Source organism: Arachis hypogaea, chromosome 14, assembly GCF_003086295.3.
Source record: "Arachis hypogaea cultivar Tifrunner chromosome 14, arahy.Tifrunner.gnm2.J5K5, whole genome shotgun sequence".
Taxonomy (NCBI): domain Eukaryota; kingdom Viridiplantae; phylum Streptophyta; class Magnoliopsida; order Fabales; family Fabaceae; genus Arachis; species Arachis hypogaea.
In genome coordinates, this window is record NC_092049.1 from 112,432,265 (window position 1) to 112,447,126 (window position 14,862).

At 28.6% G+C, this 14,862-nt stretch overlaps 1 protein-coding gene across 1 annotated transcript; it reads right to left on the reverse strand.

The window, feature by feature from the left end:
* Positions 1–614: 614 nt before the first annotated feature.
* Positions 615–3,852, reverse strand: LOC112742941 (LRR receptor-like serine/threonine-protein kinase EFR). Its single transcript, XM_025792183.1, has 2 exons — positions 1,158–3,852; positions 615–1,012 (listed from the first exon to the last, which is right to left on the reverse strand). Exons 1-2 carry the CDS (start codon positions 3,850–3,852, stop codon positions 615–617), a joined length of 3,093 nt encoding a protein of 1,030 aa, XP_025647968.1.
* Between the last annotated feature and the right edge of the window lie 11,010 nt (positions 3,853–14,862).

Here is a 14,862-nt window from a genome sequence, read left to right on the forward strand (position 1 = left end):
AAAATTTAATGATAAAAAATAAAATTTTTGTTAATGGATATTTTTTAAAAAAATAATTTATTTTTTCTTAAAAAATGGATAAAGTTAACATTAATTAACACAAAAAATTTAAAGAGGATTGAAGATGAGGTTTTTTAAAAGTTAGAAGGGAGAAGAATATACATTTATAAAATAGAGAGGATTGGAGTGTCATTTTAGCATTTCGTAGGAGAGGGGAGTGGAATTCTCTCTCTCTCTCTCTCTCTCTCTCTCTCTCTCTCTCTCTCTCTCTCTCTCTCTCTCTCTCTCTCTCTCTCTCTCTCTCTCTCTCTCTCTCTCTCTCTCTCTCTCTCTCTCTCTCTCTCTCTCTATATATATATATATATATGAAGAAATTAAGACAAAAATTGTTTCACAATTGCACTGTTTCATATTTGCTTGCATAAAAAACTAGCATGACTTGTTGAACAAATCAAGAATTATTCATGACATACAATACTCGCAAGATTTTGTTTGAGTTAAACATTAAAAACAATCTTGAAATACTAAATTGTTCAGGATAGTTTCAACAAACTGCCTGAACGGTTAACCAACAGATTGTGTCACATAAGTAATCCATAATTAACATTGAACACTCAAGCATGGAAAGCATTTTTTATAATGTTAAGTTCTCTGTTGACTTCCATCACAGTCATCCTTTCTCTTGGTGAGTCAACTGAACAAGCAAGACCAATCTTGAACAATGAGAATAAGCAGTTCTCAACATTACTCTGCAAATGTCCTTCATTCTCAATATGATTATTTTCTTCTGCAGCTGCTGTTGTTGGAATTTCTTCACCTATCATTGAGAGCAGAGTTGCATCAACAATTTTCAACATATTATTTGGAAATGCATCATGGACATAGTTGTGGAGGCTACATCCATCTTTGAACATTTCCTCTGTTGGTTTTTTCTCGGTTAGCATCTCCAAAACAAGAATGCCAAAGCTATATATATCACCTTCTATCGACACTTGAGAACTTGTTCCATATTCTGCAATGCATTTAAGGGAATAAAACAAAAAGATACAGAGGATGAAAATAAATGAATATTTAGTGAAGAAAATGAGTTTAGGATGTATGGTGCATATAAACTAATGTACTGGGGATTAATTGTACTTTTTCCTTAAATAAATTACCTGGAGGAGCATAACCTATAGTTCCTTTGATTCCACTGGTGCTGGTTTGGTTCTGAGAGTTGCCATCAACTGCTGAGATAAGTCTTGCTAAACCGAAATCACTCACTTGAGCATCCATGTTATCTCCAAGAAGGACATTGCTCGGCTTCAAATCACAATGAATTACTGGCTGCTCACATTCATAGTGAAGATAATGCATTGCGGAAGCAACGCCCCTAATAACTTCTAATCTCTGCTGCAGGTTTAGCATTCTTAGTTGGTTCGAACTTTCTCCATTGGCATGCAACCATTTGTCTAAGCTTCCATTCGACATGTACTCGTAAACCAGAGCCTTAAAATCATTTCCCTTGTAATCCACACTAGAGCAACATGTTACAATCTTCACTAGATTTCTGTGCCTGATATTTCTTAAAGCATTGCATTCAGCCGTGAAACTTTTGTGAGCTCCTTTCACTTGAAGGTTTAGAACCTTTACAGCAACAACTTTTTCTGCAGAATCAAGTATTGCTTTATACACAGAGCCATAACCACCAGAACCTATTAAGTTCTCAGTTGAGAACCCATTTGTTGCATTATATAGGTTCTGGTATGATACTCTGGGCACTTTCTCATTTGTTGAATCAACAGATGCTTTTCTTTGTCTTCTTCTTCTAGAAACGAGTGCAAGAATTGATGAAAGCAAAAGAAGAAACACAACTGAAGATGGTATGATAACTATCATCCAAATCTTGAATCCATGATGTTTTCTCTTTTTTGTAGCTTTTGAAGGACACGGTGGAAGCCTTAAGCTTGCGATCCCTCCACAAAGCTTGCGATTGCCACTCAATGAAACTTCAGTTGTGTTTCGGAACACGCCGTTCATTGGTACCTCACCCTCCAACATGTTAAAAGAAGCATTGAAGTATACCAAAACAGTAATGTTCTGCAGTTCTTGTGGAATTGTTCCGGACAACTGATTCCGCGATAGGTCTAAGTGTTGAAGACCTTTTAGAGAAGCCAGAGAAGGTGGTATGATTCCATGAAAGGAATTCCCCTGCAAATAAAGGTACTCCAAACTCTCACATTCTCCTATTGCTTCCGGAATCTTATTAGACAGATGATTCTCAGAAACATCTAGTGTACCAATACTTTTAAGCAGGCCTATTTCACTCGGTAAACTACCACTTAATGAGTTGTGTGAAATATTCAACAAGATTGACAAAGATGGAATTTCAAATACTTGTGATGGTATGATTCCACTAAGGTTGTTATATGAAAAATCTAGATACTCTAATCTCTTGCAATTTCCAATGGCTGAAGGAATGCTTCCATTTAACATATTATGTGACAAATCTAGCTGAGACAATTGGCTTAGGTTACCTATGATAGCTGGTACTTCTCCTGAAAATTTGTTATTGTTCATATACAAATGTTGCAACTTTTGAAAGTTACCAAAAGAAGTTGGAATGAACTCAATTAGGTGGTTGTTCTCCATTCCCAGTCCAATTAAGTTAACAAGATTGCCTAATTCTTCTGGAACTTTTCCAGAAATCTGATTTCCACCAAATGCTAGTATGGTGAGCTGCGTGGACAAATTGCCAATGAAATTTGGCAAATGGCCTACAAAATTATTGTACTCAAAACTAAACTCTTGCAGCTTACTACAATTTATCAAAGACTTTATGAACTCACATTCATTAGTAAATGAATTCCCTCCAAGATCATTTCTACCTAAAAATAGAGCTGAAAGATTTCGAAGACTTCCTAGATTTGGGACTTGTCCAACAAAATTGTTGATAGAAAAATCAACTTTTTGAAGGCCAAATACAGTTGTGATGGATGTTGGTATAGGACCTGAAAATCGGTTCCCATCCAGTTCAATGATACTGAGATTTGGGAGGTTGGAGAACATGTTGCTTGGAAGAGAACCCTCAAGTTGATTGATTGAAAGTGATAAGACAGAAAGTGATGACAAATTGTAAAGCGAGTGTGGAATCTTACCAGACATTTTATTAACCGCCAGTGAAATATTAACCAAGTCCTTCAAATGGCCTATTTCGTCAGGTATATTTCCCTCCAAATTATTATAAGCTGCACTAAGAACAACAAGAGAAGATAAATTCCACATTGATAATGGGATTGGTTCTGAAAATTTGTTATAATGAAGAGTCAAAATTTTAAGATTCCCAAGAGATCCGATCTCCACTGGTATTTGGCCACTAAAATGATTGTAGGATAATTTCAATGCCTGCAATTTAGAACAGTTAGTCACGCCAATGGGAAACTCCCCAACTAAATTGTTACTATATAAAGCAAGTGCCCTCAGTCGAAACAAACGGCTTATTGTTTGCGGAACATGACCATGGAGGTTATTGCGCTGAAGGCTCAAAACTCTAAGAAAGGAAAGGTTGCCAACATACGGTAATATGGACCCTTGCAAATTATATGAATCTAAAGTCAGCTCCGTGACTCTTTGATGTTCGCTGCCACAGTTGACTCCCTGCCAGTTGCAAAAGTGGGTTGAGCTGTTCCAAGTGGATAACACTCCAAAAGGGTCACTAGATATTGATTCTTTGAATTTGATCAGTGCAAGATGGTCACTCTCATTTCCTAAGGCAGAGATAGCAGTGTTTGAAGTGAAGAGAAGAAAGAAAAGACATAACAAATGTGATGACATGCTTGAAGGAGGGAAAACAAGGTAGCTAGAAGGTTGCATATTGTTCTAACTGCTAAGTATTTGATCTCATGTGGGATATATATAGTACTATTTCCATCGTTAACTTAGATTCTTGAATGAAAAGTACATCACTAAAGATGAATTGTTAATTTATGGATTTGAAAATAAACTCTAAAAATTCAGACATATCATTATCAATTTTTTTGTTTAAAATCCAGCTTCCATGGTTGTGTTAGTGGAAAGTTTCATAGTTGATATATTGACTTAGACGAGTGAATGTGGAAAGTTTTATAGTTAGCTAAGAACACACAATCTTGTGAGTTTTGAGCCTTAATATGTGGTTACATCATATTAACCACTATTTTCATGCTTGTGTGAGTTATTTTCTTTCTATGATTGCAATATTTGATTTATTTGATTCTTTATGTCCATTATTTAATGTGTACTTGCATTTATATGATTGAGGCTATCATTTCAATGATCTCACTTATCCAAATTCTTATCCTTTTATCCACTATTATTAGCTATTTTTAAGCCTATTTTAATCCCCTCTATCTTCTTCTTCTTCTCCTCTTTTTTTTTAATTATTATTTTTCAATTTTGTTACCGTCATCACCAACAATACCTCTTCCACCTCCTCCTCCTCCTCCTATTGAAATTTCGTCTCCTCTTTTCTTTTCATCCTTCTCCTCCATCATCATCATTCGAGACGCACGCGTTTCTGAATTCGAATTTATATAATGGACCATTTTCGATTCATTTGGTATCATATATTAGTTTCGTTTTGATAATATTTTCGGTTCATTCGAGACATATGTGTTTCTGAATTCAAATTTATACAATGGACCATTTTCGGTTCATTTGGTATTATATAATAATTTCGTTTTGATAATATTTTCAGTTCATTCGAGACATCCGTTCATTTGGTATTATACAATAGTTTTGTTTTGATAATATTTTCGGTTCATTCAAGACGCAGGTGTTTCTGAATCCGAATTTATATAATAAATAATTTTTGGTTAATTTGGGTATTATACCATGGTTTCGTTTTGATCATATTTCGGTTCATTCGAGACGCATGCGTTTTTGAATTCGAATTTATTTAATGGACAATTTTCGGTTCATTTGATATTATACAATGATTTTGTTTTGATAATATTTTCGATTTCGAAATTATTTAATGATGTCACTATAGAGAATCAGAATCAATAAAGATGTTAGCAAAATATGGATGTTGTTGGTGATCTGATGACGATAATGATGATGGAGGAGGAAAAAGAAAAGTAATGAGGAGATCAAAGAAATTCAAATAAAAAAAGAAACAAGAGGATGAGAAGAAGGAGGAGAAGATGGATGTGGTGGTATAATGGTGCTGACAATGACAATAATGAAAAGAAGATGAAAGAAGATGAAAAAAAGGAGGAGAAGAAGAAAGAAGAATACTAAATGACTTGGTTGCTTGGTTGGATAAATCGCTTGGATGTGTAGCGAGACTCACGATGAAAAAATACTATACACACATAAAATAACAGATTATATATATATAGAAATGTTATTTGGATACCAAAATCAGCCACTAAAATCAGTCACTAATGTATTTGTATATAAATATATGTGTAATTTAATTTATTTTTAATGTATATTTCTATTCCAGCATGTATTTTATACTGTAGCTGACTTTGGTAGCTGATTTTGGTGTACACGTAGCATAACCCATATATATATTATGACTATTTTAAAATAATACAGTGGGATAAAAAGATATATATTTTGGAAGAGTTATGCTATATGTACATTAAAATTAGTTATCAAAGTTAGTCCACCAGTATAAAATATATGTTAAAATATAAATACACATTAAAAATAAATTAAATCACACATGAATTTATACACAAATATATTAGTGACTAATTTTTGTATATAAATAACATTTTTTATTCTAAAAATACTAAAAATAATATTTTTCCTTCCGTTACTTTCAATGAAAATAAATGTATGTTTTCAAAATGGTATTTATTTCCATTTACTGATTTAATATTGAATGTAAATTTATCTTTATTTTTTTTACAATTCTTTCATGATTTATCTAATTCGATCCATCCAAATTAAATATGACATAAAGAATTTTTCTTTCTTTCTTTCTTTCTTTCTTTCTTTCTTTCTTTCTTTCTTATTTTAATCTTTTTTCGTAATTTATGTGTAACGTGCGTGTCTCCACAGTCTTTTTTTAATCAATATAGTAACGAAATTCTTAATTTTTCATTTTATCAACCTTTTTATTTTGAAAAAACTTAATTCCTTTTCCAATGCATTAAATTTATTTGGTTAACATGGAGTGTGTAGCGGTGTTTGTGGTGGAGTTGGATGGATTTTGAGTTAAAAATTATTCTTATAAATACTAATTTTATTTGCGGTATGATTTGGATTGGATTAGATTTATGATTTTATAAATTAAAAAAATTAAATATAAATAACAAATCTTAACATCAAATTTTAAATAATAAATAATGACATATATAACAAGTTTTAATAATATCTTAAAAAATTAACAATAACAATAAAATTATAAATTAAAATAAATAAATAAATAAATTTTGAATCAGTGTTGTAAAAATCAGACCGGACTGGCCGATTCGACCGAAAAATCAGTGAATCGGACCCTAAATCGGTCTGGTCCGCTAATTAAACCGAACAAGGAAGAGAACCGGTGTGAACCGATCAAATACGAAATGAACCGTGAAAATCGGTCAAACTCGATAAAATCAGTTCAACCGAACCGCTGGAAATTAAAATTTTTCAAAATGGGTGAGGTGGGGTTCGAACCCCTGTCCTCAATGAAAAAAGAGCAAGTCACAGCTACCAGACTATCACAATTCTAGTTAATATGTTTACAAATTATTATATATATAGATATCTTTTATCAAATATATTTACTTCTATTTAATTTATTTTAATTTTAGTTATATTTTTATTTAACAATAATTATAAATTCACTTATTTTTTTCTTTTCATAATTATATAATATCTATTAATATTATTTTTTAATAAATACTTATAGTATATAATAGTATAATAGATATAAATTTATTAATAAATTATTAAAATTTGAAAATAATTATTATTTTAATATAAAAACAAAATAAAATATTTATGATAGAGTAAAATTAACAAAATACTTATTATTTCTGTTTTATATTATTTTAGAATAGCTGAATATTCTTAAAATATTAGTAAAAATATGTATTTTAAATTTTAACTTTAAATTTTTTACTATTTTTTATTTTTTATTTACATATGACCGGGTTAACTGGTTTAACCAGTGGCCCACCAGTTAAACCAATGACCCAGTAACCCAGTAGCTTGACCAGTTCGATTACCGGTTCGGTTCTGAGAACTATGTTTTGAACATAGAATATTTATTAAATAATATTATTAAATAATATAAAAATATATAATAAATTGAATATATTATAAATAAATTTATAAATATAATAATAAAATAATAATATTATAATACATTGTACGGTTTGAATCAGATTAGATCTGTTTTAAAAAGTAGATTCGAAATTTAATATGTTTCATCCAGTTTGTAAAAAATAGAATCCAATCAAATCTAAATTGCTGTTGTCAGTGACGGATCCAAAAAATTTTGATAGTGGAGGAAAAATATATATAATATAATAATAATTTTTGTAATAAAAAATTATGTGTACATAAAAATTAAATATCAAATTATTCATTAATTATTATATATTTATATATAAATATATGTATTGTTTAATTTATTTTTAATTTGTATTTTTTATTTTAAAATGTATACAAGTGATTATTTTCTATTTACATATAACATTATTAATCTTTAAAATATCTAATTTACAAATTAAAATATTAAAATAGTAATTTAAATAATAACATATAATTTAGAATTTTATTATTTAGCTTTCATATTTAAAAGAATTGAGTAATCTTTTTCTTAACAATACAATCGAAATATTTATTTTTTTATATAGAATAATGCTACACATTCAAATATTTTTGTTAACCAAATTAATCTAAGATAACGAAAATCAGTTATGACTAACATTATTCTAAGTCTTATTGTTTAATTTGGTTAGACTTAGTTCATAAAAAGACTTGGATATATATATATAAAAGTAAATACTTATTTAAAAATTTACCTTTTATATAATTAGAAGCTTGAGATTCATAGTTGAGAAAGTTCTTTTAATTAATGTAGTTATTACGAAAAAAATTTAAACTAATATAAAAAAAACGATAAATAATACTCTTTCGAGTCAATTTTTTTTAAAAAAAATACAAATTTTATTTAAATTAAGAATTGATCATTCTACTGACATCTAATATGAAATTTTTAAATTGATTATAAAGTATCAAAAATTGAATAAAAAATTTTTGTGGAGTCAAATTTAATAATTTAGTGAGGACAAATAAATATTATTATTATATACTATTAAAAAAAAATTCAAATTATAGTAAAAACGCTTGTTCCCACAATAAAACACATACATCCGTCTCTACCCGTTATTTTAATCGATTTTTAATTTAAATTAGATTGGATGAGGATTTAATTTAAATCACTTTAAATTTGAACACTCCTAAACGAGTGCCTTGAAAAAATCTTTACTTATTCTATGATGTGAATTTACTTTTTCTTCAATTATTTGTATCTATCATTTTCTCTCCCTTCTTCTCTGATTTTTACTTTATCGAAATAAACGAATAAATATTTTTATGAAATACAAAAAATTTACAATATAAAATATATAAAAATGCCTCCTGTTTTGGGTCAAATGACTTTATCATCACCATATATATAGATCATAAAGAATAATTCTACTGTACGTGGGAGAGAAATTTAAATGGATGTTATTTAAGTATCTAAAATTGCAATTTAGAGGAATGTTATTTAGGTATCTAAAATTTCATATTCTGTTTATCTTAAAAAATTAAAGAATAATATGAGTTGTTTTCTTTTATAAGTTTCGTGCAGAAATAATATATTTTAATATATAATTTGACGAATAAATAATTATTTTTTATTATGAAAAATTTGAATGCAGGCAAAATTAATCACGAAAAAATTAAATAAAATTTATACCCATAAAAGATAAATTAGCGGTAGGATTAATTTTAAAATTTAACGTATTTTTTAAACGGAATCAACAAAAATTTAAAAATTGAATATTTTTGTTGAATATAATTTATCTTTTATAGGTATAAAATTTATTTAATTTTTTCATGATCAGTTTTATCAGTTTGACTGTAATAGACGGCCACCGCTTCAATAAATAAAAAATAAATTGTCTTTCATAATTTAAACGTATGATTATATTACGTGCACATCAAAATCAGAAATTAAGCTTTATTTTAGTCTTTAAAATTGGCAAGTATAATTGACCTTCTTAATTGCTATAATTTGATCTTTTAGATTTAAAAAAGTGTATCAATGTAATTCTTTATATATTTTTTGTTGTTATAGTTCAACGCCGTTTGTAATGTGGCTCAAGCTTTATCACGCTCTATATATTAAAATGACGACATACACGTTTTGACACTAAAAAAAGTACTAAACTACGTCGTTTGAGTATTTAAACAATTAGTATTGTTTAAAAGAGAGGGGTGTAATATTTTAGTATTGTTCAAACCATCAAACGACGTTATTTAGTAACTTCTTTAATTTAGCGCTAAAACGTGTACGAGTTATGACGTCGTTTTCATATGTCTAGCATAGTAAAACTTGAGCCATGTCATTAACGGCGTTGAGTTTCGGTGACAGAAAATACACGAGAAATTATATTGGTGCACTTTTTTAAATTTGGAAGATCAAATTGTAACAATTAAAAAGTTAGCGACTAAATCAGTGCAATTCACCAATCTTAGAGACCAAAATAGGACTTAACTTCCAATATCAGCCATTAAAATCAGTTATAAGTATAAAATATATATCAGAATACAAATACACTTTGAAAATAAATTAAATTACACATATATTTATACATAAATATATTAGTGACTAATCTTAGTGGTTGATTTTGGTATAGTTTATAATTTAAAAATCTCTCATGGGTCCTCAAATTAAAAAATGTCAGCTGGTGATAAAGTCATGAAGCCCCCTTTGTTACGGCATACACATTATGGTTTGGTCAACTTGGTGTGGGAATGTGTTTTGGTTTCATACTTCTATTTACTGTTATTATTTTTCTTTTTGGGCTGGGCGTATGTTTTGGTTTAAAAGACTTTATCATTACCGCACATATTTCCTCCAATTAAGCCTAAAATATTTTCCATTGTCGTCTAGCTTGAGTGGGTATCATACTCATAGGTCAAAGTCAAGTCAACATACAACGTTTTCCATTAATTGGAGGTACATGCATGGTGCATGTAAACTACCAGCCAGCCACCCTATTAATCAGAATGAGATATGAGAATAAAAGCTGTTAATTTTAGTTCTGATAAATCGTGGAGAATATCAAAAAATAACCAAAATCAAATATATAGCACTTAGAGTTTTGAGCAAGGTATTTGTTATGCTTTTGGGAGAATATATGCCTAGAATTCACAATGTTTTTAAGAAAGGAAAGAAGATTTTGATATTTTTAACTAATATTGTGGAGCAACTCTTGTTTTCAAAAAGAAAAATTAAATGTGAAATAATTTAAGTACAAATATGCAATTGCACAAGAAACATTTTTATGATTAACTGAATGCTTATGTTTACTGGTGCAAAATCTGAACCAAGGGAATCATTCTGAGTTGAAAATTTGCTGGTGTCTTCTTATATAGTTTATTTTGTGACGCCAAACTTCATAAAGCATGTGTTTGAGGGGACGCGATTCCATACTCTTTCAAGCTCTGCAGGACTAAAACTCCTCTTAAAAAGTTAAAAAAAAATTAGCATTTATGATTATTTTATATTTTTTAATTTAAAATTTGTTTGGACTAAGATTAATATTTTACATTACATCTCTTTGGACTTATGGGTCAGTTTGGGCTTATTATACTTTTTGATTAACATTAGTATTACTCATACTAGATTATTATAATATTTAAAAAAAATTTATAACATTATAATTGAAAAAAAAAATAAAAAAAAATAAAAAATTAAAAAATCAAAACATATGTTTAGTATTAATTATAAAAGACTAAAAAATACCTTTTAAGATTAAAATTATTTAATTTTTAATTTAAAATTTATTTAATTAAAAAGACAAAAATATTCTTTTAGTATTAATATTATTTAAATGTATTAAAACAAAAAGACCAAAATACCATTTATTTTGTGTAAACATATTAAAAGGAAAAAAGATTCTATGCCGTTAATTACTTAAAAATATTTATGAATTTGACTTTACTTTTAAAAATTTAAATATTTATATGTATACTATATAACGTAAAATAAATACTTTGTATAAGAGAATGAATTTAATTATTTTTCTTCTTTCTAATTTTAAAAATTAATTATCTTAAGATATTTTAATTATTTATATTTAGTTCATTCCATTATACTTAAAATTCATTTTTATTATACTATATATACAAAGCACATTTATATTGTAATTTTTTTCTATGTTTTGTATCTTTTTATTTAAATATTAATTCATAAAAATAAATATAAATATATAATAAAAAATTTATTTATTTAAGTATTATAAAGAGAATATTATTCACAAAAATAAAAATTATTCTTAAAATTATTATTAAAATTTAAAGAAAAAATAAATATAATTTAAATAATTTATATGCATAATTTAATTAAATAGATTTAACTCTCTAATATTTTTTAAAAAGGACAAGATACAAAATTGAGACAAAAATAATTTTTTAAAAAGAAACCTAGGAATCATCACTAACTTTATTGAAAAAATAAAAAACTTTAAATTTCAATAAATATTTTTTAAGAGTTTAGATTCGACCTGAACTAATTATCTTATATATTAAAAAAATAAAAATATACAATTTATATAATTTTTATCTAACCTTAATTAAACTTTAACCATCATTCACATTTTTTTTATTCTTATTTTTTTTGGTTGCAAATTTTTTTCTTCTTTTTTTAGAAATCTAATTCTAATTCAATATTCAAATCAATGTAAACTAATATGATCAGTCCGGATTTAGTCACAAAAACATATTTTACACCCTAACTTCATGAGTTAAACATTAGAAGCAACAACTCTAATTACGAATCTGACGATAATTTAACACTATTTTATTCTGATTTGTGACTACTTATTTAAAATTATTTTTAAGTTTAATTTTAACTATAAAAATCTAAAATTAAATTTAACTAATAACCTGAAATAAATATTTCCAATAAAATCTTAAAAAAATTTTAGGACAAAACACATAAATAAACCAAAACTAGCCCAATATCAGGTAATTTACCCAAATAAAAAAATGTTACGTTGATCCCTCAAACCATATTTTTATATAAATGGAATTGGTTAAATTTGATTTACGCACTACAATAATAAATCGAATTTGTAAGTTTCGAAGTACATGGAAATGTTATTTTTTGTATAAATCGAATTGGCCTGATTCGATTTATACATGCATGATGTCCATAGTAGTAAAGCCAATGAGCATGATTCAATTTATGCATCGTTTGCGACAACTAGTAATTCGAATTAGGTTGCTTCGAATTATGGAATTTGGTCGTCCATGGTAAATCGATACAGTCCAATTTAATTTACTAGCAAATTGAGTTCTATGTTTAAATAGAATTTGGACCATTAAATTTAATATGAAATCAACCTATATAAATATTAATTTTTATTATGAAAAATAGTACTTAACTTATCAATTTTTATATGTTATTTTTAAGTTAAGTACTCATTTTTATAATAAAAATTAATATTTATATAGGTTGATTTTACATTAAATTTAATAGTCCAAATTTGACTTATACATAGAATTCAATTTGCTAGTAAATCGAATTGGACTGTATCGATTTACCATGGACCACTAAATTCATAACTCGAAACAACCTAATTCGAATTACTAGTTGTCACAAACCATGCATAAATCGAATCATTGATGAGCCACTATTTATGGTTTATTTTGTATTGAATTGTGTGAATTTTATCTACTATTCTCACACTTATTCATAGAATTTGCATGTTTTACATTTTCCTTCCTAATTTTGTGTTACGATTGAAAACATGCTTCTTTGGCCTGAAATTTGCTAATTTTAATCATCTCTTATTACCATTTGATGCCGTGAAATGTATGTTAAGTGATTTCAGATTTTTCCAATGCAGGTGTTAGAAACAAGAGACTATATTGGAGAAAGGATTTGTATGTCTATTCAAATTGTGTAGAATGATACAATATAGAAGGGTATTTATAGGGCTAAGAGAATCGTAATAATAAAGACGTAATATTCTATAATAAGTATTCAGATATACTAAATAATTCTAATTGATCCTAATTATATTCTAACAGCAGGAATGGCTTATAGGATGGAAAAGAAGCATGCAAAAGTGGAAGGAACACAAGAAAGTGCAATTTTGAAAATCTGGTAGCGACGCGCACGCGTGGACTACGCGTACGCGTGACTGGTGTAGGAGACAAGAGACGCGTACACGTGGACAACGCGTACGCGTGACCAGGAATTTGTTCATCGACGCGTACACGTCAACCACAGATCGGATTGGATCGGATCGAATATGCTCGAATTTTCGATTCGACCCGCACAAATTTCATCAGATCAGATCGGATCCAATATCTGCACTTTTCGCACTCAGATCCGATCCTATCCGATCCACATATCTGCGGATAGGATCGGATCGGATACCGGATATATCCACAAATTTGGACTAAAATTATATATATTTAAAATAACAAAAGATTAAGCCATTACAGCAGTAACTCAAGGGTAAGATATGATCGTTGATATCTAATTGTTAAAAAAAATAAAATCATAACAGCAGCAACTCAAACCTATTAACAATTGAAGAAGTAAAATTATTTTTTCAAAAAAAATCAAACTTATGAACAGTAGCACCTTATTCTCATAATAGAAAAGATTTTTCTTTTCAGTATAACAATTTTCATATAAAAAATTAACAAAAAAAATCACTTGATGAATGAAGCACTCCACAATAGCACCAGGTAATTCTGACAAAAAGAGAAAACGATGAAGGCGGCAACACAGAGGAGCACCATAGCAGCACCAGCCAGCACCACTCACACAATAGAAGTCAGAAAACACCAGGTAGCTCCGACAAGAATAGAGGACGATGAAGGCGAGAACAGAGACAGAGAGGTGGGGCAACAAGAAAGAAAAGAAAAGATGGTTGTGAGACGGTGAGGCGACGAAGCTGAGAGACCGGCAAGGAGACGACGCGACTGCGAGAGGATGAAGAAGAGGTGAATGCCGGTGATGGTCACTGATGAGCATATTATAGATTGATTTGTCTGAGAAGTGCGATTGTGAGAAGAGCAGAGCGAGGGAGATGAGTGAAAGAGATCTCAGAGAGGGTATAGTGTAACAACCACCCCTTCTAGAAACAAAATTAAATTCGAAATTTGAAAAAAAAAAATCAGTTAGGAGTTTGGCTTAGAATTTTAAATTTATGGATAGGAATCTAGTAACCACCCTCCGTTTGAAATTAAAATTATCCCAACCACCCTATCCCCAAATGTATATAAATAGGGGTGCACCTATAGGTAGAAAATCACTTCTCTCAAATACCAAATCCTCTCCCTTCTCTCTCTACAAAAATATATTCTGTGTGCAAATACAAGAGGCAAGCTCAAAGAAGCGTTAGAAAAAGGGTAGGGAATTATGTTTTTTTTAATGCTTGGCATGTGTTATGTTCCATTTTTATTTTCTTCCATTCACGAATGTTATCATGGCATTAATTATCTTTCACTCATCCTTTATTCATGTTGATCATGTCTGTCCATCATGTCATTCATGTCTTCTTGAATCATTAGTATATGTCTCTTTATGATGTTCATTCAATTATTTACTATACTCATTTTGTGCTCTTTCATATGATTATATTGTTAATATTCCCTTAA

What these genes read in the sequence shown, in the direction of transcription:
- LOC112742941 (XM_025792183.1), bottom strand. Translation starts at nt 3,852, where the DNA reads ATGCAACCTTCTAGCTACCTTGTTTTCCCTCCTTCAAGCATGTCATCA. An exon ending in TATAGGTTATGCTCCTCCAG is followed by an intron (nt 1,013 to 1,157) that starts GTAATTTATTTA and finishes AATGCATTGCAG; the next exon opens with AATATGGAACAAGTTCTCAA.